This window comes from Balaenoptera acutorostrata, chromosome 11 (genome assembly GCF_949987535.1).
Source record: "Balaenoptera acutorostrata chromosome 11, mBalAcu1.1, whole genome shotgun sequence".
In the NCBI taxonomy this organism is placed as follows: Eukaryota; Metazoa; Chordata; class Mammalia; order Artiodactyla; family Balaenopteridae; genus Balaenoptera; species Balaenoptera acutorostrata.
The window spans coordinates 99,621,261-99,645,115 of NC_080074.1; the positions used below are offsets into that span (position 1 = coordinate 99,621,261).

The 23,855-nt window shown below is 41.7% G+C and overlaps 1 protein-coding gene across 5 annotated transcripts in view; it reads right to left on the reverse strand.

Annotated features, from left to right (window-relative positions):
• RIMKLB (ribosomal modification protein rimK like family member B) overlaps nucleotides 1-23,420 on the reverse strand; it is a 49,841-nt gene extending 26,421 nt beyond the window's left edge. The window contains exons 1-3 of one of the 5 annotated variants that reach the window (XM_057555920.1): nucleotides 13,615-13,943; nucleotides 11,990-12,134; nucleotides 1,844-2,077 (exon numbers count right to left, since the gene is read on the reverse strand). In XM_057555920.1, coding sequence (XP_057411903.1) covers nucleotides 1,844-2,018 — 175 coding nt within the window. In that variant the 5' untranslated portion in view covers nucleotides 2,019-2,077; nucleotides 11,990-12,134; nucleotides 13,615-13,943. The other 4 variants (XM_007196112.2, XM_057555921.1, XM_057555919.1 and 1 more) reach the window with 4 other exon arrangements.
• Between the last annotated feature and the right edge of the window lie 435 nt (nucleotides 23,421-23,855).

Below are 23,855 nucleotides of genomic sequence, written 5' to 3' on the forward strand. Positions count from 1 at the left end.
TTTTCTATATAACTTAAGAGACTGGTGCATTTAAAAGGATTATCAGTTTATGTTTTGGGCCACAAAATGAATAAAGGTGTAATTTTGTGACATCAACAAATGAAAGGGGTGGAGACAGAGTGGTAAAGGAGCAGAGTGTTTACATGGTACTGAAGTCCAGCTGATGTAAATTCAAATTAGAGTAGTATAACATAAGGATGTTAAATGTAATCCCCATGGTAAATGCAAAAAGTAAATGAAATATAAACAAAAGGAAGTAAAAGGAATGTAAAGATTTCTGCAAAAATGTCAACTAAACACAAAAGAAGACACATACAGGAGACATCAATAAAATCGGCAAAACTTTATCTAGATGGACTAAGAAAAAGAGGGAAGACTCAAGTTACTAAACTCAGAAATGAAAGGGGGAACATTACTACCGATTCTACAGAAATAAAAAATATTATAGGAGAATGCAGCAGTCCTCTCATCCACAGTTACCGCAGTTAACTGTAGTCCAGAAATATTAAGGTGTACTGAAATATATGAGCAAAGACAAAGAAACAGCAATGAGCATAAATGACATTGAGCTTTCACAGTGAACATACTGATCCAAGGCAAACAATACAGACTAATAAGAGACAAGGTTGGACAAATGGTCTATCTGCAACATTTACAGCAGAGTTAACAATATGTGAGAAGAGGGATTTTATTCTAATTTCTCCACTTAATTCTTCAAGAGTCTGTTTCCTCACCTGTAAAATGATAATATTACCTTCCTTACAAGATGGTATGAGATTTAAATAATTCAAAATATGCGAAATGTAAAAAAAAAAAAACCTAGAAATTCCTGGATTTATGGGACATGCATCAATGAAAAGTCTTTAAAATAAGATTAGATTTAATGTTATAGGGAAGTAGAGAGTTTCTGAAGGTTTTATCATGTTAAGATGATAAAAGTAGTGTTTAATGAATGAGAAAGGGCTAGAAAGGAAAGACTTTTGAAAAAGACATAAAGGGCTGTTGCGGCATTAAAATTTGGGGCCCTAAGATCCTGACCCAGGACAGTAAGAAGAAGAAGTCAGAATAGCTGTGGCTTGGGGGAAAAAAAGCAACAAAATTTTGTGGCATAAATGGCTCTTAAGGATGAATTAGGTCAAAAGAGACAGAGACAGAAAAACTGAAATAAGCCCATGAGTGAAATTACCTTAAAAGCAGATCTGTACTCTGCATTATTAATTCTCACAATAACCACCTCTCCCTAATAGAAAGGACCAATTTAGCTGTAACAAATCTTTTTACAAAGCTTAAAGATTCCTGCAAGTCAGTCCTAAAGAATTTCTACACATTTTCAAAATATCTTCCCCTAGTAATCTGAAAATAATATGAACTACTGAAAATATTAAAAATACTTATCACCAATTAAGTCAAATCATTTGGACACTTTTATCCAGAGAGAAAAGCTGTATTTAACACCATACATGTAAAGTATCTCATAAAGAAAAAAGAAAATGAGAATTACACATGGATTTTGATCAATTTACGAGAAGGACCCTGATGGGGTACAAATTCCCTTAGAGGCACCTTATAAACAAGGCATTTTAAAAATAGAAAACAATAATGGAAGAAAACTAGTAGGTAATCTTCAATTTCCCTCCCAACTATTTCCTAAATAATACAATAAAGGGTTTAACAAATACCGGTGTTGCCATTTCTTCCATAAAATATACTAGATTTTTAGACTAGATGATACTTAGTAATAATCAGGCTATTAACAAATCCTTTGCCCTAATTATTCCTAAAACATGCAGAGTCACCAAATTCTAAGTAAAAATCCAAAGAAGTTACTTAACTGTAGACTTACCCAGGTTTCCTTGCTCGACTGTTAGCACCACCTCATCCATCACCACAGCCCTAAAGTCCAGTTCCTCCTCACAACATTTGGCCTTTAATGCTCGCAAGATCTCTTTTTGGGGATAGTCTTCCCTGATTCGACGATCTGTCAAAAACCACAACTTGGCAGCCACAGAGCTACACATCTTGCTCTGCCTGTTCTTCCTTTTCTGGGATTACTTCCTCCTGAATAGACTCTTTCTAGCTGGAAAAGAAGATATACATACAAAGTAAATCGAGAAACCTACTCAATTTTTTGCTTTCACACAAATCACACCATGATTATATACTAGCTATGAAAAACAGGAACTATACCCCGTCTTTTCCGTCACTACAAACTCGAACAAATTATGTATATTCATGTATCTGTAGTTATTGTTCAATTATCTTCCTTTATTTCATATATGTATAGTTTCTTATAAACATTTATAGGTATGTTTAAAAATCAGATGGTAGCACATATTACTAGATGAGCATCAACAATGACGTCATTCACATAGCAACTTTAGTCAAAATAAGTAATTTGAGAATGTGGGGAAAAAATTTTAAACAACTGCCAAAGTTATTTAAATAAATGCCAAAGTTCATTCACTAAAATTTGTTTTTCAGTCAGGAGACAGCATGCTCTTACTCACTGTTTTTATTCTATTTTTAAACAGAATTTTTCTTAAACAAACATAGCTTGTTTACTAGAATGTCACCAACAAAAACAGAGAGTGCTGCTTCTGAGAGTTTATATCATGAGCAAGACCACTGAAAATCATTTTCATGAAAAGAAGAAAAAAGTTACAAGTTTTACTAACAAGCATAATACGTGATTTCTAGTATTATCCCAGATGACATGGCAAACCTAACACCGAAGGACAGGACAAGGGCAAGGAATAGAGGAAGCAACGGCCATACAGATGGACGGCTGCCAGCATCACAGCAGCCGGAACTGGTCCCTTATACACCGTTCACGTGCTTTCCACAGTCTCAGCCAGAAGGGCCTGCTCCACAGATGCACACAGTAAGAGCAGAACATCATGGGACAGAGGCGCTACCACACACATACACATACACACGCACACACACCACCCCCTCCCTCAAGACCTTGACCTGTCCCGCCTACCACACCCACCTACCTGCCTGGGGACCCACAGTCTCAATGGCATCAGGGGATTGGAGCTCAATTTACACACGAGGAACATGGGATGTGGCCTTCCAGGCGAATGGAAAGGGTCTCACTCAGAAGGAAAGCTCCACAAGTCACACCAGAGCATCTAATGTAGAGATGTCCAGTTTCCCTTGAGAGGGGAACTATAAAAATGCCCTTAAAATGTTTACAATGGGTAGGTTTTGAAACAACCTGTCACTGACCTCCAATACTCCAAAGCCACGTCTGTGCCTCCCCTGACACTTAGTTCTTGACCATTGTCTGTTCTATGATTGACTTCATTGCATGAAATTGCACTGCATTACCAGGGCAGTTGTGGACCCAGTAGAAATCACGATGGGATGTTATAGCCACTGGCAACTGGGAAGCAGTTATGGCATGTCAGCTTTCAGGAAAATGCCCAGGCCACAACCGTAACACAACATGGTGTTTTCAGTGATTCTATAACCAGACAATAAAAACACTCCAGGGCTGCAATCTCACAGTCATGCAGCAACTCCTAAGAGATGATGCCAATGGGCATATCCATCTTGTCTGGCTTCATGGCCACAGCCCTGATATCCTCATGTAAAGTTTGGGTGTTTCTACACTGGTGTGCAACCAACAACTAACTACAGGCTCATATTAGGCTCCCCATCGCCTTTCATTTTCTTTTTAATGAAAGGGCTCGAAATCCTCATGAACCTAGGGTTCTAAGAAATAAAATGATTCCCCTCTCTGTCTGGAAGACATGAACCAAAGGTAGAGAGCGCATCATTGGCCGCAACTGGACCACATTCTTTCAGGGGGGATGCCCACACCCCCTAATCTGGAACTGGAGGCATGCTCTCGCCCTGCAGAAGAAGTGGTACCATGGGGGCTGTCACCTTGTCCTGAACTGAGGTATCTTCAGTTCGATCACGTAGAATACATTTTCTTTATCACCTTCAAAAGATTTTTGTGTTATGCCCTGGTTTTCCTGTAAAGATTTGTAGAGGTATGCGACACTGTATTCCAACTCAGTCTTCCTGTACAAGTAAATGACATCACCAGTTTCTAAAAGGCAAAGTGTGCTTAACAACCCTCAGCTGACTGGTGTTGGTATCTTCAAGTGACACCTGTCTAGATTTTTTTATCTACTATAATTTTAGTCATCTCCAGAAACCAGTTTATTATTGCCAGGGAGTGAAAGGGCACAACCTCTTCTCTGCCCAGTGGTCCACCCCAGTTTCCACAGGAGGATAAGCAGCTGACCATCCTTGGTGCCCAGAGATGCTGCTGTAGTGGCTGTTTGCCTTTTTCAGACTGTTCCATTGGGATTCACATTTAACAATACCCAGGAAACAGGTAAAGACGCCAGCCGCAAAGCAGAGGCTCTGCATCTCCAACAGCCCTCCTGGCCTGAAAGGCCACCAATGCATTCCTATAGGCCAGGCAGAGACCAACAGGTTGGTATCTCCTCCCTGACTATGATTTTAAAACATCTACTCTTCTCTTTTTTTTCCCCATCTGTTAACATCAAGGAAAAAGACAAAACAAAAAAAGCTGATAAAAACTCAAAAGCGTAACAGTAAACCTACACAGCCTAGGAGCCCAAAGTATGCCAATAAAAGGTCAGTACTGAAGTTCATATCATATCCGCTGTTTCAAAAGACAGGAGGGACTTCCCTAGTGGTCCAGTGGTTGGGACTCTGTGCTTCCACTGCAGGAGGCATGAGTTTGATCCCTGGTCGGGGAACTAAGATCCCGCAAGCCACACAGCAATCAATCAATGACAGGAAAGAGTCCCCTGTAAAGTAAAATGGTTCCCCTTTTTTCCCCTGACACTTAAAGCAGTAGGTTTGGCTACCCAATAACATATCTGTAGGAAAAGAGTTTATTCTCCAACAGTGTAAGATCAATAGGGCATTTGCAAACGTCCACATATACACAGGAGTTGATTTTTCCTCTTAGAATAAAAAAAAAAATCAGATCTATTAATTCTCTATTTTTTTATTTCTCCAAAAGTACCAAAGAAAATAATATATAAATATCAGATAATAAATAAATGCTAAACTAGCCTTTTTGAAATAAAGAGAAATCTATAAAATTTAATTTTATATTATAGTTTTCCCGTGAAAACTTCTGGATAAGCACACCAATTTTTATGACTGTCATCTTCAAATACTCCAGGCAAGGCTAATTAAATGAGAATCATAATAAACAAGGTGATTTCTTGTGAGGCCCCCTTCCCAGTGGTAATTATTCTGGTAAAGAAAAAGCAAAATCACAATCTACCATCTGACGATATTCAGGGCATCTCTTACTACTAGAAAAATTCTTTATTCCAGATAAGATATACCAAATGAACTTAGAATCAAAAGACTGAAAAAGAAAATATGTTGGAGGAGAGAATATATACATACTTAAATATAAAAACTAGAATTTACTCAATTTGGCAATAACTACAGCTGTACTTTCAATGACATCGTTCTGTCCTGGATGTGGATTAGGTTTGTACAGAAAAATAACAAATGTGTGAATAGGCACTCTTTCACTATTGTTTCCTGTAACTCTTTTCTCCTGACAGCTTTCCCCCTGTACATAATCCCCAGGGCTTCATTCTTAACCCCTTCTTTCCTTTCTCTAGAAAAGTCATTCTCAGTCCAGTTTCAACTACTATCATTGACCTACTAAATGTATTTTTCCAACCAGGAGTTCAACTGAATTTCAGATCTTGTTTCAATATGCCTAAACGGGCATCCTTAACTAAATGCCACCCACTATTGCCTCAGTTAAGCAAGTAAAGTACTGCAGTACATATTTATTGAAAAAGATTCCACAAATCAGTGGACTTGCACAGTTCCAACCCACATTGTTCAAGGGTCAACTCTGTGTGTGTGTGTGTGATAATATACATACATATGATAAATATATATATATATACACACACACATATAATAAATAGATGCCATAACAGAAGCATAATGTTTAAAGATGTTGAATGACATGCCTTATCAAACTCCAAATACTGGGCTATTCTAAAACTAAAAGTTGAATGAACACTATTTCAAATTAAACCTCGGGTATTATAGTAACCATTTTACAGATTAAGAAATGAAGATTAAGAGAGTTAAGAAATGCACCTAAAAAAATTTTTTTTAACTAAGTAATACTAGTAAGTAGCATAGCTTATATTTCCAGAGATTTTCTAAGTCCCAACAGTCTCCCTCCAAATCATACTACGTGCCTATATTGACTTTAATTGTATGTTTTAACACCTACTTTGTTATGCTTAAGGTTTTAAACCAAGGATCTGTTTATCAAGGCTTTTCTCTCAATCTCAGTAAGTTCTAATGCTTCCCCACCTCCCCAAAAAATCCAAAACACAACAAAACACAATCTGGGATACAAATGAAATTTTACCCTCTTTCCTTTCCTTGCCTTATCCAGTGTCTCTTTAGGAGGTGGATCTGAGTTACTGTTAGAAATGAGAATGAATGGGAATAAGGGGCAGAGAGACAAAAGCATTAAGAAGAAAGATGGGAGAAAGGTAGGAATACCCCACTGTGTGTGTGGGGGGGGGGGTGCACTTAGTAAAGGGGTACAGAAAATGAATGATAAAATGAAAATCTCAGAAGTCTCAGAGACAACCGATTAATAGTGTTAAACCTGTTACCCATCATCCACTAAAAGTATGTCCCTTTGGGGCTTCCCTGGTGGCGCAGTGGTTGAGAATCTGCCTGCCAATGCAGGGGACACGGGTTCGAGCCCTGGTCTGGGAAGATCCCACATGCTGCGGGGCAACTGGGCCCGTGAGCCACAGCTACTGAGCCTGCGCATCTGGAGCCTGTGCTCCGCAACAAGAGAGGCCGCGACAGTGAGAGGCCCGCGCACCGCGATGAAGAGTGGCCCCCATTTGCCGCAACTAGAGAAAGCCCTCGCACAGAAATGAAGACCCAACACAGCCATAAATTTAAATAAACAAATAATAATAAATTAAAAATAAATAAATAAATAAATAAAAAAGAATGTCCTTTTGAAACTTCGGTAGTTCCTCCACAATCTCATCCTTTAGCTAAGATGCCACTTTAAAAATATCACTGTCTGGGTGCCATTTTCCTTAGCACATTAACTTGAACTTAGACTGTAAGGCTGTGAAAGCAGGAGCAGGTTAGGTATTAATCAAAGTTGACTTTACAGTGACAGAAATGGATGACAGTCCCCTACTTATTCTTGAAACAGTATACCTCAAAAACAGAGCAAATATCTAATTTTCCAAACTTTACATGACACATTCACTAATACTCTCTCCTTACAGCTCTTTCTATCATAATACTTTTTCTTAAAAAAACTATATACAAGATTTTGCATGAAAAATGAGAGGATAACCATTTTCCTATACATACTCAGTATGGTCCCCTGTACTCTTTTCTACTATATCTAAAGATATCGAAGGGAATCTGGATAAAGTAAATTCACTTTTGAGTAATTATATGTACCAAATACTGTGTGAGACAGTTTATTTGTATCTTCTCACTTAATCCTCACAATCATCCCTGTGACACAGTATTGTCCTCATTGGGCAAGTGAGGCTGCACTAGCAGAGAGGTCACTTGTCTAAATTAGAAAGTGGTAGAAGAGCCCAGAGTCACTTCAAATTCCATACACTCTATGGCAGAGACTGCCACCTGCCTACCAATATCCACTTTCCGGGGCTTCCCTGGTGGCGCAGTGGTTGAGAATCCGCCTGCCAATGCAGGGGACAAGGGTTCTAGCCCTGGTCTGGGAAGATCCCACATGCCACGGAGCAACTAGGCCCATGAGCCACAGCTACTGAGCCTGCGCATCTGGAGGCTGTGCTCCGCAACAAGAGAGGCCGCGACAGTGAGAGGCCCGCGCACCGCGATGAAGAGTGGCCCCCGCTTGCCGCAACTCGAGAAAGCCCTCGCACAGAAACGAAGACCCAACACAGCCAAAAATAAATAAATAAATAAATAAAATTTTTTTAAAAAAATCCACTTTCCACTTACTCCTCTGTAGTAACAGATCTGATATTTACCTGAGCACACTGCCATATGACTAAGAGACTGCATTTGTATTCCGTAGGCTTTCTTGCAACTAGATATGGTCGAAGAGTGCTGAGCCAAAGTACTGCACTCCAACTTCCAGGAAGCATGCTAAAGAGATGTACTCTTCCTTGGCCCTTCCTCCATTCTGCTACCTGGAATGTGGGTGTCATGGCTACACCTCCAACAACCATCTGGACAGAGGACAAGAGCCGACCCTAGGAAAAGCGCAGCTACGTGTTAGAAGAACTTGAATCCCTGACAACTGCGCAGTGCTGTGGCCTTAAACTGCTTACTATCTCTTTTTCATGAGGAAGAAATAAACTTCCAACTCAATGATATTTTGGGATTCTTTATTATAGCCAAAAAAGATAAACTACTAAGTACACAAAACTAAGCATTCAACTGCATAATACATTCAATTAATATTTTAGTACCTACTACGCACTCTCCCTAAAGATACCATGGTAAACAAAAGAGACAAACCCCCAGCCCCGAAAGAACTAAAAATGATCTGATGTTAAAATGTCATGAATAAGAAAAAATGCTCAACATCACTAAGCACTAAGAAATGCAAATAAAAACACAAAACTACCTCACAGGATGGTTACAATAAAAAAAAAAAAAAAAAAAAAACCCCAGAAAATAACAAGTGTTGGGGAGGACGTGGAGAAACTGGAAGCGCTGCCAACTGCCGGGGGGAATGTTAAATGGTGCAGCTGCTGCCGAAAACAGTATGGCGGTTCCTCAAAAAATTAAAAATGGAATCACCATACAATCCGGCAATTCCACTTTTAGGTATATACCCAAAAGAACTGAAAGCTGAGTCACAAAGAGGTATCTGTACACATATGTTCAGAGCAGCATTATTCACAATAACTAAAAGGTGGATGCAACCCACGTGTACATTTGACAGATGAATAATAAGCAAAATGCATGTATCAGAATCTAATGCCTTAAAAAGGCATTAGATTCTGATACATGCTTACAACATGAATGAACCTTGACGACATTATGCCCCACAATCTAAAGTACTCTGATTCACAGAAAGTAGAATGATGGTCGTTAATGGCTGGGGCGTTTAAAGATTAGGGAGTTACTGTTTAATGGGTATAGGGTTTCGGTTATGCAGGACGAAAGAGTCTGGAGATGGATATGGTGATGGCTGCACAATATGAATGTACTTAATACCACTAATCTGTTAAGATGGAAGTTTTGTGTGTATTTTACAATAAAAAGAAAACTGGAAAAGGAAAAAAATTGTCATGAGCAAATTAACATGCAAATGTTTACACATTCCCAACTAAAGGGTCAAAAAAATGTTACCTTTACTTAAATAACCTGTAGCTTTGTTACTAAAATTCCCAAAATAGTCTGTGGTATAAACAAAACCTAAGTTTTCTCTGGAATCCAAATAACATTTCTAATGATTTCACTTAACAGAGAAATGTTACATCAGAGTATCTCTGGAATGTGGCACAAAATTTAAAAAATGTTCCTGAGATGCAATGCACAGTACAGCTCAAAGTTCATCACATTTAACATGTTAAATGTCAGGCCTTCCTTCAACATTTTCTTTCTGGACACTATGCTGTAAAAAGGGTTGGGAAGCTGTTAACATATTCAAGAAGGCTTTGCAGATATGGCTAACTACATCACATGTCGAAGGAATAAGCTAACAACTGAGAACTCCAAAGCATCAGGGAAGAATTCCAAGCTTGCTGTATTTGGGCAAACCTGCATGAATTTTCAAGATGTAGTTTTCTGATAAAGCATCAAAGTCTGAAATACTGCCAAATACGGGACAGCAGAGCAGTAACACAGAACCGGTCTGATCTTATATAGCAAATCCATGCTCTATCTTGGAGACCTTATTTCTATATTTCTAAGAACATGAAGCTAAGAGCTAGTATCAGAAGTGGTGAAAAGAGAGAGAGATGGAGACAGGGAAACAAAAAGGGGACTGTTAAGGAGCTGAGTAGAGCAAAAACATTTAAGAAGTAGGTTTGGATTATTTTTTTTGATCACAACTTGGTGGTGTGCTGTCACTTTTGAAAGAAAGGTAGTAAAAACAAAAACAAAACTTGGCGTATCAACATTTACACAAATTTGTTCTGCTAATTCATCAATTCACAATCCAGTAGACTCCTCCAGACATTGCTGGGAGAAGTGATTGACAGGGGAAAGGACCAAACAGTAAAGTTTCCAAGTAATGAAAGACAATTTACCCAACATCTGTACCTAATCCGCCCCCCCTCCCCCGCCCTCCATCCAACCTCTCTTGAAACAAGAGGACCAATGAAATTAGACAGTAAACTCTATGAGGACAGAATCCCCATCTGTTGTATTCCCTACTATTATCCCCAATGGGCAGCATAGAACCTCAAAAGGACATGGTTATGGGTTAGGAGTTACTTTAAAGGACTTTGTTATGCTGAATTACAAAGGAGTATCAAAAAACCAGAGCTATTTTCAAAATTAAACACCAGGCAAATTGTACAACATAATATCTAAACGTAGCTGTTTAAAATTTAAAATTTTATTTTTTCAGTTTCGCATAAAAAACAAACAACCCAAAGCTATTGCTACTTTCTATCATCATTATACAACCTTTGTTAACAATTAAAGTGGGGCCTGGGGTTAGGGGCAGTAAGGAGAGGAAAAAAGATATAAGCAGATGGGTTCCGTGCCGACCAGGCTCTAAGGGAGTAGATCTGGCTAGCTCTGTGACTTTTGTCCTCCAAGCCAATTTTGAAAGGGAAAAAACATTGGAAAAGAGAACACTGAAAATGACACCATGGCATCAGTTACCATGAAGCCAGAAAATCAGTCCTTTTCTGCAAACCAAACATTTACACAGATACATATGGCACATAAATCTAAAATATATTATGTACAGATATTTTTGGAGGTACTATATTATTTCTTCACAACACTTAATATGACAAGCAGGAAAATTCCCAAGTAATGCAGGACAATTTACCCAACACCTGTATCTAATCTCCCCGATTGACCCTCTCTTGAAACAACTGCACATGCCAGTACAGCTAACATCTAAAAATACTACTTTCTTCATTGTTCTTATCACTATCTACCTACCACTCAATAGCGTAACAATAACAATTCTAAAGGCTCTTTTCTCAAATGCTTATGACTTAATCCCACTTTCAGAGAATATTCTTTGTAAACCAATCAGCCATAAAATCTCTCTACAAATCCACCCCCAAAAAAACAGTTGTCAGCAAGCAACATACAATAACTCACCCTCCTTACTTTATGTTTGGTTTTCTCACTCTTCATGGGCTGTTTGTGGGTACAGAAGTTCTTCCTCCACCCATTTTCTGTGTTTAGGTCTCTATACCTACTCCCCAGAAGAAGATGATAAAAGCTATGTCCCAAAGTGTGAAACAACTCACTCTACTCTGTCCCATTCCCCTAATCTGTTCCAGTGTTCATGGTGTTCAGTCTTTTAGCTCATTGGGAGGGGAGAGGAATTGAGAGATCGATCAGTCTAGTGACTTACCCCAGTAGCAAACCCCATGTGAATACAAATTGGGGAAAGAAAGAATTGGGAGATAATTTAAAAGGTATGTTTCATCCTGTGCCCCAACAAAGTAATGCATGAAGTTTGGCTGGTGTTCAGAGAAAAAAAGAATGTTCATTTTCGAACCTTCTTTACAGTATGGCTAAGAAGTGGTAGAAGATTTACAAGATATTGCTGGTATTTCCCTCTGGTGAGGAAGAGGGGACCGAATGAGAAGGGAAAAGAAAAAAAGGATAATTTCTTCTTCTCACTCTCCCCTGCACCCCCAGATGCTATCATATTCAATAGGAAACATGAAAAAAAAATTTAAAGCTATCCAACTAGAAACTAAGATAAGTGGAATTTTAGCTCATAGCCAAAAGTCTGAAGGTTAGATATACAGCTCCTTACCCCCTACAGGGGGAAAGGCAGGAAGAGAAAAGCGGCTCTTCACTGAGTAGAGGGCTGCATGTGACTCAATTTGCTGCTCCCCTTCTTGGCTCTGTTTTCAGAATCACACAGACTGCCTCCCTGCCTGACAAGCAGACTCCAGCACCTGGCGGGGGTAAGAGAAGACAAGGGAGAAAACAAGGGAGACAGAGAAAGAGAAAAACATCAACAGCCATGTTGCCAAACTAACAACTAAGTCTATGACATGAACGAAGGAAACTAATACCTAACCAAGATAGACTGGAATAAACAAAAGATCACGTCAAAACAAAATAGGCCTCCTCCCCTTTGACACACTAACTAAATCCAATAACCATTATAAAAGAAATCTAACTATATTATGACTATATTAGAGCTTTTCATCCCAGAAGTTATGGTGACTCTCCATGACTAAAATTTCAGAGAGTGCTTTATTTCAAGTGAATATCTTAAAAGTATTTGGACAGTCAATTGTTTAAGAAATCGTTTTTTTCTTTTTAAAAAGACCTTAGAACTATCCGATGCTATGAAATAAAATGAGATCTAAAGAAAATAACATTAACATTTTAATGGTTACAGTTAAAAATTAAATCATCCATAAATATAATCAAGCCCACAAAAGGAAAACCTTCCATATTAGGCTGCCCATACAGTTTCCATACAGATTTCAAATTTAACCCAACTCCACAAAGATGTGGGAACAATTCCTGTAATTAATGAGAAAACGGCACAAGCAAAGAATTTACATCGAGGTTACATTCAACACGGTTACTATAATAATCCCACTCACAGAAGAGAATTAACGCCCCATCTCTATCCGCAAACACAAATGGGAGAAAATACAGGGGATGACAAATCTGCTATTAGCGATAAGGAAAAATTAGTAAGGCAAATCTGAAGTTATTATCCCCTAACTACTTTGGATTTATTGCGGGGGGAGGGGGGGTAAAGATCTGCATCATGGTCAAATGCTGTTAAAAAAAATCAAACGAGACAAGCAATTACTGTCACCCATCTTATTCAGAGGGCTTTCAAAAGAAAAAGAGGAATGGCTGTCACTCTTCTAAAAACGTACACGTAAGGAGAAAAGCGTGGAATTAAAACAGAATAACTGCGGGACCAATACCAGCCCCTCCCGCCTCGGTCACACACCACAGGAATCTGTCTGATGGCAGCAGTGGAGGCAGAGATCACCACGCTGCCGAGGACAGGTTAGCGCCACGCGTGTGTGGCTCCGACACGCATCCCCAGGGTCACCACACCCCCTCGCCGAGGGGAGACCACACTGCTCCCCGCCCGAGGCCGCCGCCTCCCTCCAGCCTCCCGCACCCACCGGCCTCCTCAGCCCCTCCCGGCGCAGACACCCACCCAGCCCGGGGTCCGCCGAGCGCCCCGCCGCCCCCGGCTCTGAGGCGACCACCGGCCTCCCCAAGCCCCGGGCCCCAGCCGCGCACGGCCCCGTCCTCTCTCGGGCCCGCCCCCGCTCGTCTGGAGCCCGTTCTGCCCAACTCGGCCGCGGCGGGCGGCGGGCAGCGGGCGGCGGGGGTCGGGCGCGCCGCCGCCTCTCACCACGACCCCCGGGGAGGGAACGCGAGGGTCCCGCTCACCTGGCTGGGGCGACTCCTCCCTGGCTCTCGGCGGGCGGCGCCCGGCTGGGGCCTCCGAGGGCGGCGCGGGCGGGCGGGCAGTAAGTCCGAGGAGAGGAGGGGGAGGGGGTCGGGATGCCGGAAGCCGCCTCCTTTCTCCGCCGCCGCCGCCGCCGCCACGGCTCCGACAGCCTGGCCCGGCGCCCTCGCCCACTCGCCTCCTTTCTCACAGCCGCGCGGTCGGTCTGGCTCTCCCTCACCTCACACACCCACACATACACACACACACTCACCCCCCAACACCCACACACACGCACCCCCGACTGCTCCTCACTCCCTCACACTCCCTCACTCGCCTGGCGTGCGCGCGCGCGCGACCCCGCTCTCACAGCGCGCGCGACGCCGGCGGAGGCCGCCCCGCGCTCCCCCAGACCTAGGCGAAGCGCGCCGTCCGCCCGCGTGCCGAGGACCCGTGCGCGCCCCGGCCCCGGCCCCGCCCTCCAGGCGCGGCGGCGCGGCGGCGCGGCGAGCGGCCGGCCGAGCGAGGGGCGGGGCCAGCCAGCCGGCCAAACCTGGCCGAGCGGATCTGACACCTGCGTCGGGACCCGACCCCCAGGCGTCCCGTCTCCACTGGCAACCCTCGCGGCCTCTGGGGTTGAGGAGAGGCGATGGGGTGCGCGCGCGCGCCGGGAGGAAAAGGGGAGCGCGAGAGCGCTTCGAGGACGCGCTTTCCCCACCCGCCCCCAAACCGTCCTCACTGAGAAAGGGAAACGGATGGAGGGGCGAGGTTTGTTCCCAACTCGAAACCGCGTGGTGAATCCCTTCCGTTGTACACCCTCCCCGCCCTCACCGTCCCTCTTCCAGCCCCATTCACCCACACTCTGAACCCTGACGCGAGCCCACCGAGTCTCCCAGGCGCAGTGTGCGGAGTGCGTGTCCGCGCCTCTGCGCCTCCCGCCCGTCCCCGCCCACCTCCCGCGCCGCTCTGAGGACCGCCTCCCCCTCGAGCCCCCTCAAACCGTGGTCTCCCCTCCGGAGGCAAAGGTTTGGGGGGGCAAAGACCGTAAACACCCATAAGGTCCTTGTCCCTGTACAGAGTAAGGACAATGCCTCTGTAGATAGTGAGGCCAATTTTTAAACATCGTGTATTCGCCAGGCTTTAGGCAGGTTTTAAGATACAGGCGGGGCACCGTGGTACAGCCAGCTCTGCCGCTTAGAAACCAGTGTAAACCTTGTTACTTAACTTGTTAATTAACCTAGTTACTTAACTTCCTGTGATCCCTTGTTATGAAAAGAGTATATTCCAAGGTTGCTGTGTGAATGAAATGTGATAATAGACTTACAAGCATTTTGTAAATTTCCAAACTGTGTAAAATGAATGTTTTACACTTATTTTCATTTACACTTTAGTGTGTTTCTTCGCAGTATGGCTGAGAAGGGGTAGAAGATTTTTTAAGATGTTGCTGGTAATTTCCCTCTAGTGAGGAAGGTCAAAAAACTCCTCCACAAAGGAGGGTACGAATATGAATAGGTCGGAAGCAACCTAAATATCCATCCACAAATGAATGGTTAAAGATGTGGTATGTATATACAATGGAATATTACTCAGCCATAAAAAAGAATGAAATAATGCTGTTTGTAGCAACATGGATGGCCCTAGAGATTATCCATACTAAGTAAAGTTAAGCCAGGCAGAGAAAGACAAATACCAAGTGATGTCGTATGTGGAATCTAAAATACGACACAAATGAACTAACTTATTTACAGAACAGAAACACAGACAGAGAACAGACTTCAGGGAGGGGGGTTGGGGGAGGAATGGAGTGGGAGTTTGGGACTAGCAGGTGCATTCTATATAATAGAATATCCAAACAACAAGGTCCTACTGTATTGCACAAGGAACTGTATTCAATATCCTGTGATAAACCATACTCTATATGGAAGATTCATTTCCAAATAACCTTAGTCATTACACCAGATATCCCAGATGTGAGAGAGTACGTCCTAACACGTTTGCCTTCTTGCAGATCACAACCCCTTCTCAGTCCCCTCAGCCAACAAATTCTTTTCAGCATTCCTTTCCCAATCTTTAGGGTCTGCTTTTTTTTTTTTTTTTTTTTTTTTGCTGATTTACTTCAGAGGGACTTGAGAGTCCCCTGACTGAGAAATGTAGTTAGGGTGTTAACTAAGTGTTTACTGCACGTTTTGACACAGAGTAACCTAGGATGGTGAACTATTTTCACGGAAGATACGTTTAGAGGTACAAAAGTGTTATATGATATATACTACCTTCAGAAGAAAGGGGGGAAAAGTCTACAGAACTAAAATGTTGCTATTTATTCCACTCTGATATTATCTCCTGGAACATGAAGTACTTCCCTTCAATCTAAAGAGGAAAAGAAGAGAATCATTTTGTGATCAAAGAAAGCTTGACCACAGAGATACCAGCACAATGAGAATCTGACACAAAATACATAGGGAAATTGGCACAGAGGAAAGGTCGGGGGCATGCCCAGCAGAGGATCCCAATTCACAGTAACCATGCACTGCCCAAGAAAACCAGGTTGTATAGGTGAAACTGTGGATAGGGAGTATGAGGCTATTAATTAACAGGCCACTTGTCTCTTTAAAAAATGCTGTCGGGCTTCCCTGGTGGCGCAGTGGTTGAGAATCTGCCTGCTAATGCAGGGGACACGGGTTCGAGCCCTGGTCTGGGAAGATCCCACATGCCACGGAGCAGCTGGGCCCGTGAGCCACAATTGCTGAGCCTGCGCGTCTGGAGCCTGTGCCCCGCAACGGGAGGGGCCGCGATGGAGAAAGGCCCGCGCACCGCGATGAAGAGCGGTCCCCGCACCGCGATGAAGAGTGGCCCCCGCTTGCCGCAACTGGAGAAAGCCCTCGCACGAACCGAAGACCCAATACAGACAAAAATAAATTAATTAATTAATTAAAAAAAAGAAAATCCTTAAAAAAAAAAAAAAAACTTAAAAAAAAAAAAAATGCTGTCATTCAATATACTGTCACTATGCGCCAGACACATCCTAAGAAATTCATAACACACACAACAACTTTGCTTTTCACTTAATCTAGTCAGGGAAATAAACCCAGAAGTATATTTTTAAAAACAAAGCCAATGATATGTCACTCTATAAGATAATCTTTACATGAATAATGATCAAATTCATACCTCCTATTTTTGTATGAAGTAATGAGGGAGCAGAAATTGTTTTTAGCATTTCCAGAAAGGCTCAGTTTCTTAGATTCAACCAGAATCTTTGTGTTTTCACGGTAGTCATGTCTGGTCAGGTGTGGACTCACATCTCCTTTTGGTGGCAATGTAACTTATCTTGGTTTAATCATGTGCCACTCATTTTTAACCCATAAATTGATACTCTTCAGGAGGGGGGGGTGGGTTGAATCCCTTGAGAAGACATATTATAAGTAACCTCACGTCTCTGGAGTCAGATGAATCTGATTTATCTGATTTGAAATCCCAGCTTTATTTGCTGGTGTCATGGGATTGTTGCCTCTATGAGCCTCAGTTTTCTTATCTACAAAATGAAAATTAACTATTTCACTGAACTATAAGGATTAATGAGGTAACTTAAATATAATGCACTACATATGAAGCGTGCAATAAATATTAGCTATTATTACACAAGACTGATGTTCACCCAAGCTGAAGGGACCAAGGATTAGACAAGAGGTGCTGGAATTATCCATGTATCACCTTATTGAAATGTTCTTGGTGGACAATATGAAGATAGTTAGTGGGAGAGGCACATAAAACAGAGGATTTGATGAAAACAAAATCTCCCCCAACAAAGTTGCCCAGGTTCTCTGATTCAACTTGAATTGCATTGGTGTATATCTACATCAGCCAGAAAGCATAACTCACCTATTATCTAGACTGCGGGTCAAGCAAAAACTTTAAGTACCCCATAGACACCATCTGTGCAAAGCTTTCTCTCCTGGGGTTAAAGACAAACAAGCTGGGGTTTGATCAAAACTAAGGCCTAAAGTAGTGAAGAGAAAAACTGTAAACAGGAATGAATCCAGAATTATTCTCAGTACCTAAAATAGTGTACATCACTGGGTATCTAATGTGATTCGTGTGGGTGGAGAAAAGGTAGTGGGTGTCTTATATCAGAACGTACACTAGCAAGTAAGAAACAGTAGCGGCAGCTGCAGTAGATGCAGCTCTCCCTGTGCTTCCTCTCCCAGAGCCAGCCGGCTAGAACCAGCCTGGCAACAACAGTCTTCAGTTAGAATAGCTAAACCCCGATCTAGCCTTTCTCCACCCACATCCCTCCTCCTTTCCCTCCACTCCATTTGTGCACAGTAAGCTGAGCGCCTCTCTAACTATGCTAAGAAAATACAGATGCCAGACACAAAGGAGGATGGGGTGGGGAAAGGGAGGAAAGACCGTACAGATTGGCTGCATCAGAGAAAGAAAAAGTGTAAAGGAAAACCATGACTTAGAAAGAGAGGTGATGTAGGTTTTTCCCCTTCCTTTAATTGTATCTGGCTACTATTTCTTTTTCTCTCTTACACAGGAATAAACCAGGATGTTTAAAATGCAGATTCCTTGGCCTTCACCCCGACCTGCTGAATGAGCCCGGGTATCTGCATTTTTTTGAGCCAAACACAAAACTTATGGAATCAGCCAATAGTCTGCAAATTTAACAAGCTTACCAAGTTGAATCTTAGCTACATGACAGCTTGAGAATAGTGTCTTCAAGAGATAACCATTTGTAAAATGTTCTTAATTTAAAGCACTCAGCATTTATAAACTCGATGTAAGCCTCAAGCAACCTTGAAATGTTGAGTAAATATCGTTAGTCTCTTCTGACAGAAGGGAAAATCAAGGCAATGAGATAAAATCATTGGTGGCAATTCCGAGTCTCCTGATTCCCTATCCACTGGAGTATCATAAAAGTATCTCAGTCTGGGAAGAACAGAAGAAGAGAGAATGGACTAAGCAAATGTGCAAAGGCAGCAGCATGTTCTCCTTTAAAGAATAGAGGAAGCCTCAAATAATAGGGGAAAAAAGAAAACAAGAACCCTCCACTAGGTGCAGGGAGACACCGGATTGAATTTGTTGACATTTCAACCATAAAAATGATGATATCAAACCACGCAGGGGCTGTAGGATCCGCCACACACCTATGTCACCAGCAGCACCTTGAATGATTAACAAACATTTACAGATTGAACGGATGAATGAATGAATGCGTTCTGGGATCATCCTAATGATCTGCCACCATCATGATTGTCCTGGTCCAGTTTGCTATCTTTTGCACATCGAAATAGTTAGACTAGGGAGTTCTGTTCATTAGTCTAAGTTCATGTAGTTATCCTTGATGCAAAGAAACAGAACGATTTATATCTGTTGTGTCCAAATCCTTATCTACCCTATTTCTACACTTTGTTTTTAAATCATTTTTGCTCTCTTGGGTTACAAACCCATTTTGATCATCAAGCTAGATTTGTTTAATCTTCCTTGCTTTTCTATTTAACCCTTCTTCCGTCGACTCTACCTGACTCCCCCAAACTAACTGTTTCCTTGATTTTTTTGTCTCTCTCTCTCAGTGCCTTTCAGTTTGGGATTCATCCTAGGAGCATGAGGAGACAGTGAAGAGAAAGAAAAAAATGAGTGACACAGTGGAATTACTAGGCAAATCTCTCTAAATATACAAGTTCCAAACCTTTCCCAAAACTTTTCTGGACAACTAGGGCAGACAACGGAGACCAAGATAGAGGATCTATAACACTGGCTTGCTTAGTAAATAAATGGTGAATGAGGAAATTGCCACAGAAATATTTGAAACATATAGTTCTACATGTGAAACGTATAGTTCTACATGTTTGAAACATATAGTTCTATATCTGTCCCCAGTCTCATAATAAACCTAATATGTCTTAGAACGTGTTTAATCCTCCTAATAACCCTACTGCGTTTGAGTTATCTCCTTTTTACAAATGAGCAAACTAAGGAACAGAGACGTTGAGTCACTTTTTCAAACTCACACAGTTAGCAAGTGGCAAAACCGTGATTTGAATCCAAGCATCAAAGTACATACTCTTAACCAACTCCTTATAATCCCTCAAAGGCTACACAATTGATTTTGTCAGCAGTTTCTTCCCACTACTTAGTATGTAAAGTTTTATTTGGATATTGATGCCTGCTATTTTGGCTTATGTCTCTAATATCATATACAAACATTTGATAAATAATGGTTATTTATATATATATATATATATTTGGAATTTGTCGCAAAGGATCTCGTTGTCCATTCCTCAACCATACATATAAAGATTTAACCAAAAAATCATTACTAAAAAAAAAAAAATCATTACTAGTGTTATTCTCCAAATACATATAGATTCCATTGTAATCAACAAAGTACAAATCCACTTAAGTCATAGATGGATTTGCTAAAGTCGTAGAAGCTTTTTATCATTAAGCTTTTTCTCCAACTTCCGTTACTAAAAATAAAAACTACTATTTTTGTGGGAAACTGAAATGTTTGGCGGTTCAGAAAGGGACCCACTGATATGTTGGGGCAAAAAGGGTTTAGCAGAAAGTCAGGGTTTAAAAGACAAACCAGGGTTTAGTGCCTGACCGAGAGGGCAAAAGTAGGTCAGTGTCCCTGGCAGTCACAGCTGGTAGAGAGTGATGTCACCCAAGTAATGGGGTGGGGGGTAGGGGAGGTGGGATTTAAGGTGGGGAAGTGGAGAGACCCTTTGAAGGGGGGACTGTGGGGATGGGAGGGGAGGAATTTACAGAGGCGGACTTAAGGCAGCCTTTTATAGGCTAATGGCAGAAACAGCTGAAGCACCACTTCCTCCGCTCTCTTCCCTCTTCCCAGGCTGCTTTCTCCCAGGCCTCATTCCCTACCTCGTATCAACATCAGACCCCTCTGCTGGAGACAAAGACACCAGAGAAGGGAATGAGGAAAAAGACAAGCCTGAAAAGGAATAATTTCCATAAAGGAGAGAGTGGTGAGGAGAGAAGTGAAGTGAATTTTAATCAAAACCAGGGAAACATGATGGGAAAGAAGAAAAAAAACGGAGAGGGGCAGATGAAAAAATAGTGGAAAGGGAGGAAACGCTGGCTGAATGAACCAAAAAACATATTAGTGAATGGAGCAAAATTAGTATACTGGAAATACAATTATAATAACTTCTAACGTTTTAAAAATGAAGCAAGCAAAGAGCTGAGGAAGACACCATAATGGTTGCAATTTGAAACCATCCAAAATATGTAGTGTGTTTGCAACAAAGCGAAACTGGGATGGTCCCAACTAGGACTTCCCTCCCCAGTCCACATCCAAGTTCAAAGTTATGCTGCCTCTGTGTTTATCGGTCAGTCGAGATCTAGAAGTTCTCGTGACTAATTTAAATACCTCATTGCAGGTGTAGGAGTGCCTGTTAAATTGTTAGTAATCAAGGTAGTAACAATAACCACCTTTGGAATGTGGAGACTATTTCAACACCCCTGCTTTTGAAATGTCATGCACTTCATGTACTATTTTAATCACTTAAACATTTTAAAGAATTAAAATTCAATTAATCTCTGATCAAAACTGAATGTCTTTCCATTATGTCCAATAGCGCTCCTGTCTAACAAAAGCAACCAAAAATCCTTTCTCATTTAAGAGTTACTAATGTTCCTTTCTGGATAACTGTTAAGTTTTAAAATATCCCCTGGTGTAACCAAAATATACGTGTAATAAATATGCCACGATGAACTGTGTCTAGAAAGAAATAAGGGAGAAAAGCTAGGAAATATCTCACCAAGGCATCTGAAGGACTAGGGATATATATATAGTGCCTGCATCTGGAAGAATGTTGCTTTTCTTTCTCTTCCTTTCAAATTTCTTCCTTCTCTAAGGAAGGAATTTTTATTGCTTATTTTCTGTTTTCTCATTCATTTCCCCTTTCTCCAAGTCTTTTTTTTTTTCTCTCTTGTTGCAACAGCTTCTCTATTTCCATCTCAGGTTGCCCCCATATTTCCTTCTGACTTTGTTGTGTCTTAGCTTAGTCGGCCAGACTTCCACTAAACTCTCAGAGCTGGAATCAGAACAGCGCATTTGGCAAAAAGTCAGTCACACATACCACACAACCACAAACAAGCACTCTGACTGCAAAATCCTTTCAACAATACATTCCTGTTTCTTGCAGTCAGCGGTTCACATAGACCCACGATCTGAAATAAGCAACGCATACATTCACATACAGTCTGCATGCACATGGCCTCTGCAGTCAGCTCACAAAGACACAACATCTGCAGAAAGGTCTTGCAGGCAGCATATACAGGCAGCACATTCTCCGCCCCTTTCCTAGCTCTTCCTGACTGGCTCTTTCTCCCAGCCACCTCCTCCCCTCACGCTGCCTGGCAATGTCTCCCCTCCTTTTCCGGCATTTCTCAGTGCAGTGCCATCCATCACTCTCCCAACAGATCCTCGGGCAAAGCAATTGTTTCTTGAAGCTCTCTTTTCCCCTGACTGGGAATTTGCTCTTGCAAAAGGACTGTCAAGACAGAATCTCCTTCTGGAACACGATACTGTGGCCTGGTCCCTAGTGCGCTAACTTGTTTCTACAGCTTTTTAATTTTGCCATGGAAGGCTTCAGGAGAAGGAAAAAGAGAAGAAAGAAAACAGAAAGAAAGAAAAGGAAAGGGAAGAGAAAGCCCCAGGAGACATTTCAACGAAGACAGCTTGAACAGAAGCAGAGAAACAGATTTAGGAGGGGAAAGCAGTGGAGAGACAAAACGGAGGTGTGAAAGTAAATGGAGAAGCTATGAAAAAAGATAAAAGTATGAAAGATTTGGTATAACAGTTTATTGAGCTTTTTGTTACCCACTACATTACCAAGGTGACCGTAGAAGTAGGACAGAAGATTCTTATAAAAAGGTCAATAGGTGAATCAGAGATAAAGAGAATAATCTCCTGATAAGATTGCATCATTTGAAATTTCTGAAAAAGACAAAACAGACAACAATCACAAATATCTGCCACAAGGAAAATTTAAACTGCTATTTTGAAGTATTTAGTGACACTTGGAAAGGAAGCACATTTGAATTTTAGTTAAAACAACAGATGATGTCCCAATTTTTGAGATATACTAAAAATGTGAAATTCAAATTTATTTGACCATCCCACATTTTATCTGGCAATCATATTCTCAGAGGATTCTGACTCACGCTCAAGTTTGAGAAATACTGGTATGAAGTAAGAAGGCCTACCTTTAGTAAGAACACCTGGAGGTGTTTGCAGATTCTTGTCCCTACCCCACAATCATACCAAACTGAAATCCCTAAGAAGAAGGTGAAGAATCTTCATTGTGATGACATACATTGGTTTATTTTGATGCACTAAAGTTTGATAATCGCTGATTTCCTCACAGTTCTTTCATGGAGCCCTCCCTAAATCTTAATAAATGTTGTTCGGTTAATTAAACCAGGGGGCCATTAGACTGAATGGCCACTAAATAGGCTTTAAGCTACATCCCATCAATAATTTCCTTGTTTCTCCCTTTTCCCTATGAAAGTCTCTCCCCAGCTCCCATCGGTGGAAAGCTGCCCAATTAGAACTGATTTTAGTTCACAAAAACACTTAAAGTTTTAATATGCCTCTTTTCAACTGTTCTGTTGTCAGAAGAAGGACCCAAAGGAGCCCCCCAGGGACCCCTCCCAGGAGAAATGAGGAACCAGGTGGAGGTATCCATGCAGCCCCTTTAACTCACTGCTTCTCTGTGTCTGCTTCTCTGTGTCCAAGTCCCTCTTGGATCCTCGTGTTATGAGCTGTCAGACTTGATCTGAGTTTTTCCAGACTGGGTCCGGAAACCAGCCAGAGTCCAACTTAAAAACCGGACTGGGTCGGGGATTGGACTGGGTCTGACCTAAACTGGACTAGGTCCAGTGTGAGGCTTCAGGTGAGTAAAATTTTAAGACTGAACAAGTATATTAATCTCACCACAGATAATCTTGAATTACAGTGGACACAGTGGGCAAGTTTTAACCTAGATCCAGTCAAGAGGTGCCCTAGAGAACAAGGGCACTTCTCTCACTATAAAGAGTAGAAAGAAAATTATTTTTCCTCCTCTACAGTTTCTAATTACCAGAATAAGAGCTGCTGGGGGGTACTTCCCTGGTGGCGCAGTGGTTAAGAATCTGCCTGCCAATGCAGGGGACACGGGTTCGAGCCCTGGTCTGGGAAGATCCCACATGCCACGGAGCAACTAAGCCTGTGTGCCAC